Here is a 5,711-nt window from a genome sequence, read left to right as displayed (position 1 = left end):
TTCAAACTGACCTTGTTGTCCAGTGCTTTAACCCACAGCACCATACCACCACACCATGAAGTTGTTATTTTTGTTGTTATGAGCCGTGGAGTTGGTTCCAACTGATAGTGACCCTGTGTAGGGTTTCTGAGGCTGTAAGTCTCTACAGGAGCAGAAAGCCTCATGTTTCTCCCACGGAACAGCTGGTAGTTTCGAACTGCTGTTTTTATATTCTAAGAACTTTTACTATACCTGAGGTGAGGTTCATAGCCAGATTCGTAACCACTACACTATCAGAGATCCTTATGAAGTTAATTAGGATATAATAATCGAATTACAGTTCTTTCTTCAGGCAGAAACCATACTGTAAAATGTAAGTAATTCTTACCAAGTAGTAGTCCAGGAAAAGAAAAACATGTGTAGTAAGAAACAGCTAGTCTTTAGAAAATAGATAGCAGGTAATATTAGGAGAGTTTAAGCCAATTTTGTTTTTAAAACATGTGCAGTGAATATTTGTGACTGTGCATTTTTTTTTTTTAAGTATAATATTGAATATTCCAGCTCTATATTTTCTTGTCGCCATAAAATTTTCTTTCATTAACCCTTTGTTTTGTCTATTAGTTATTTGTTTTGCATGCTTCCTTACTTTTTTAGTTTTCCTGATGAAAAGACCAGTCCCCTTTTCTCTTTAAGTATGTATGATGGTAGTTATATGCCATGGAGTCAGTTCCAACTCATAGTGACTTGTATAGGGTTTACGAGGCTGTAAATCTTTATGGGAGTAGAAAGCCTCATCTTTCTTTCACACAAAACCTGATAGTTTCAAACTGCTGACCTTGAGGTTAGCTGCTCAACTTGTAACCATTATGCTATCAAAGTGTAGATCCTCAAGTAGACAGAAGTTAGTGATGTATAGCATCAATGCATTTTCAATCCATTTCTGTATTTACTCGTGTTATGAACAAAAACAAATTGCCACCATCTTTAATGTTTCAGGTGTTTTTGATTCTTTTTGGAAAGCTTATAGAAGAAATAAGGAGATTTCTCTAGTTATCATTCTGAAGTAGCTTATAAATATTGTTTGAATTCCTGTTCTGAACCTGTTTATTTTCACTTTTTTTTTTTTTTGTAGACTAGTATTTTTTTTTTTTTTTTTTTTTGTAAATGTGTTTCAGAAACAGATAATCGCCAGTATGGGTGTGAATGACCTGTGGCAAATTTTGGAGCCTGTTAAGCAACATACCCACTTATATAGTCTTAGTGGAAAAACCATTGCAGTTGATCTGAGTCTCTGGGTGTGTGAGGCACAAGCAGTCAAAAAAATGATTGGAACGGTCTTGAAGCCTCACCTCAGGTATAGTAAAAGTTCTTAGAATATAAGTGCATGAGCGCACAAACAATTGATATCTTGGTTTTATTTCTACTTCTTTTATCTTGTTCTTTTACATTTACAGATTTAAAAATATTTAAACTTTATGTTGATGACTCATAAATCCGTACTTAGCTCCCTTCTTAGCTGCCTGCTTAACATACCAACTAGGATGTTTGTGTTAAAAGCCAGAAATGTAAAAGTAAGTGTCGCCCTTATTTCTTAGTCATCACCACATCTTGTCAGTTTTACTTCCAAAATACACTTTGTGTTTATTGACTTCTTTCAGTGCCTTAAAGCACCACCCCAGTACATTCCAGTATTATCTCTCATGTATACTGCTGGAGTAACATTCCTTTGTTCCTGGCCTCCTCTTCCAAAAAATTTTCTGCATAGCAACTATTCTAATCATATTTTTGTTGTAAAGTGCCATCAAATCAGTTCCAACTCTTAGTGACACTGTATAGGATTTTCAAGGAGCAGCTGGTGGGTTTGAACCACCAACCGTGTGGTTAGCACTCCAGAGCTTATGCTGCAGTGCCTCATCCTCTTAAACATTCAGTAGTTTCCCACTACACTTAGAAAAAGTCATTAACTGTGTATCACAGCACCTCTCACACTCAGTAGCCTCATTGCTTTTTTTCAACTTCTAAGAAACATGAAGTATTTTCCTGGTTCTAACTTTTCACATGTTGAATTCTCTACATATGTCCATTTCCTGCCCACTTTAAAATGAGTATTTCATTCTCTTTGTTTAATTACTAACATATGCTACCTCTTTGCAATGCCTTTCCTGGGTTTCTTATCCAAAGTAGGTTTCCTATTCCGTATTGTTGTTTTCTATGTCAATCCTTTATTTCCTTTGAACATTTTTGTCATAGCTAAAGCACGTTTGATCTGTTTATAAAATAAGTTTTTCTTCCTTTCCCATTAAAACCAGAAGCTACCAGAGTGCAGGGGCCATGTTTTTCTGTATTATTCAAAATTGTTATTTCCACTGTTTGATAAAATGTTTGTACATTGTTATTGTTAAGTGCCATCAAGTCGGTTCCGACCCATAGTAACCCTGTATAGGGTTTGGTGCTCATTTAACAGTTGTTGAGGAAGTACATAGGTAAATCAGAAAGTATTGTTACGAGGGTTCCAGTTCATACACGAATGGGTTTATTCTAAGCAAAGTGTGTTTAAACATTTCTCTGCAATCAATAAATGACTGCATATAAGTTCTCTCAATAATATACTTGTCATAATCTTGTTAGGATACCTTTAAAAAAAAATTCAATCAAAACAGTGGCTTCCAAGAGGATCTGCCAGGCCAGTTAAATTCAAGACAGGTCAGCTTGGAACATTGTTGTTGTTGTTAGTGCCATCAAGTCAGTTCTGACCAATAGCAACCCTGTCTAGGGTTTCCAAGGAGCAGTTTATGAGCTTGAACTGCTGACTTTGCAGGTCAAACGTCTTTGCAGTCTGGTGCATTAATCTACAGCACTACATAGTTTTTTGGTATTACAAAGGCATAGATTTGATAGATTTTCTTGAAGGATATAAGATGATTACTGGAGCTTATCATGAAGAGGTTTTAAGAAACTACAGAAAACATAAAACTGCATTGGTGGGGAAAAGGCCAAGAAAGTTGTGCCAACGAATTTTTTTTTCCATCACAACAGTGCCACCTGCTCATTCTTCAAAGGTAGCAAGGGATGTTCTACAAGAATTTCATTAGGAAACCTAGTACTATCCACTCTCCAGACCTGATTTTGCCCCTCAGACTTCTTTTTGTTCCCCAAACTTAACATGTAAAAGTAACACAATTTCAGTCCCTTGGGATGTTAAAACTGCCATTTTGACATAATGTAAATCAAAGAGTACAAAATTTGTCAGAGCAAGGTTAAAGAGATGAAACCATTGCCTTCAGAATTGTATAGACCTAAATAATTGGAGGATATGTTGAGAAACAGTAGCTTTACATTTTTATATTTTTGATTAATCAAGGTTTTTATTATTTTAAAGCAATACTTTTCACTTACCCTCATACTAATCTGTCACTTGTCTCTCATGTCATATTTACTTAAAATGAGTAATAAGGAATTTATGGAAGTGAGTATTCATCATTTCCAAAAAAAAAACAAAGATACAATTTAATGTGTATTATAGCATTGTTATAGTGTGCGCTTTGAAAATACCTTAATACGAATATTACAAAATGTTTTCATATCCATTGTTTCACACTTAGGGGAAGCTAAACTGGACATGTTGTTTTTATTCTCATCTTAGAGATGAGGAAATTGAGATTCGAAACATGAAGTAATTTCCCGAGAATCACACAGAACTAGTAAGTGGAGGCCATGTGTTTGACACAACTAGTCTGCTGGTTTTGACATGTTGTCACACTACCATTTTGACTTTTGCTCTTAATACATCATGATTAACATGTTACTCATTTATCTATTTCAGGAATTTATTTTTTCGCATCTCTTTTTTAACACTAATGGATGTAAAACTGATATTTGTTATGGAAGGAGAGCCCCCAAAGCTGAAAGCTGATGTCATAAGCAAGAGGAATCAGATTCGTTATGGGCCTTCTGGAAAAACGGCATCTCAGAAAACAGGGAGGTCACACTTTAAATCAGTCTTAAGAGAGGTGAGATTTCAGATTTGGTTCAATTATTCTGATGTAAACAAGAGTACATTTTACTCAGATAAAGTTTGTTGTCCAAGCATCTTTAATACTCGTTAAAGATGTATGTTAAGACCATTGAGGATAGAGAAGAATATATGTTTTGGAGCGAAACTGACCAGAATTCAAGTCTTCACTGGTATTTAGAAGTCTGAAAACTGGAAAAAAATTTCAAATTGAGGTAACCTTATTTCTACCTCTGGAAGCCATGGAATTAATACTTTTCAGACATGCAGTAAAAATTAGAGAAAATATATCTGTAGCAACTGGTACATAATAGGGATTTGATGCACATTACCTAACATTTTCAGCACTTTAAAATACTCCCAGAATACATGAGATTACATTGATTCATACTTTACTCATTCAGAATTAATAGTTCATATATAGAATGCATGTTTGCTTTTTGTAATTTAAAAAATGGTATATTTAATTACTTATAAAAGTATCATATATTTTATAATAAAATAATATATATTTAAAAGAAAAGGAAGCTATTATTATTTTGTCTTTCTGTAAATGTGTATATTTTAAAGAGTTTCCATTGTAGTGTATAAATCATTTTTATCTTAGATATTTAACCTAACAGATATCCATAGTTCCCTATTATAACATGCAATTCAAAATTTTAACCTGTAATAGTTGTACCATGTTTATGAAGTTATTTAGCATTCCCATGATTGGATATCTTGCTTGCTTTTCATTTTCATTATACATTAAATTATGATGAATGTTTTTTGTGCACATAGCTTTTTCTCATGATTTTAAGATAAAGTTACCTAAAATGGGAATGATTGGGCAGGTTATCTTTACCTACCTATCATTTAGAGTCCTGGCATGGTGCTGTAGAGTAAACACTGGACCACAAGGTCAGTTTTAACTGTGCAAGACCTGCAGTTCAAATGCACCAGTCGCTTCTTGGAAACCCTATTCAGGGTTGCTATGAGTCAGAACCAACTCAACAGCACTTAGCAACAGCAACCTATCTTTTGGAGTTTTATTTTTTTTTCTTTAAAAGGGAATTTCATTTTTTCTCTCTTGAAATTTTGTCTATTTTTAATACGGTTTTTTAAATTAATATTCATCCTTAATGGTTAACAGTCGTTGGTAAAGAAAATATCTGTACTGCATTATATTGCTTGTATAATCCATATCTGGAAATATCCATAGTTCACAGTACTTAGGGCACAAAATACTTGGTATAAAGCAGAAAGATGTCCATCTCATCTTCACAATATTGATCATTTATATTCCTTCATTGTGCTGATTGTGGTGTTACAGACATTTTGTGTCAATTTAGAATTGCCCAACCTTTATTCTGCTGTTAAGTACCATGGAGTCGGTACCAACACATAGTGATCCTGCACAGGGTTTCGAGGCTGCAAATCTTTATGGGAGCAGAAGGCTCATTAACAACCTGCGATATGCAGATGATACAACCTCGCTTGCTGGAAGTCAAGAGGACTTAAAACATTTACTGATAAAGATCAAAGAGGACAGCCTTTGGTATGGATTACATCTCAATGTAAAGAAAACAAAATCCTCACCACTGGACCAATAAACAACATTCTTATCAAGGGAGAAAAGATTGACGTTGTCAAGGACTTCATTCTTCTTGGATCAACTATCAACACTTATGGAAGCAGCAGTCAGGAAATCAAATGACATGTTGCATTAGAAAAATCT

General features: G+C 34.4%; 1 protein-coding gene across 1 annotated transcript in view; it reads left to right on the top strand.

Annotated features, from left to right (window-relative positions):
• The first annotated feature begins 1,172 nt into the window (after nt 1-1,172).
• The window catches only part of GEN1 (GEN1 Holliday junction 5' flap endonuclease), a 47,325-nt gene continuing 42,786 nt past the window's right edge, over nt 1,173-5,711 (top strand). The window contains exons 1-2 of the mRNA XM_006835313.1: nt 1,173-1,333; nt 3,803-3,989. Of these exons, the coding sequence (XP_006835376.1) occupies nt 1,173-1,333; nt 3,803-3,989 (348 nt within the window). The remainder of the gene's footprint in view (nt 1,334-3,802; nt 3,990-5,711) is intronic.

Source organism: Chrysochloris asiatica, unplaced genomic scaffold, assembly GCF_000296735.1.
Source record: "Chrysochloris asiatica unplaced genomic scaffold, ChrAsi1.0 scaffold00016, whole genome shotgun sequence".
In the NCBI taxonomy this organism is placed as follows: Eukaryota; Metazoa; Chordata; class Mammalia; order Afrosoricida; family Chrysochloridae; genus Chrysochloris; species Chrysochloris asiatica.
The sequence above is the reverse complement of the archived record's forward strand: the minus strand, read 5'-3'. Positions and strand labels throughout refer to the sequence as shown.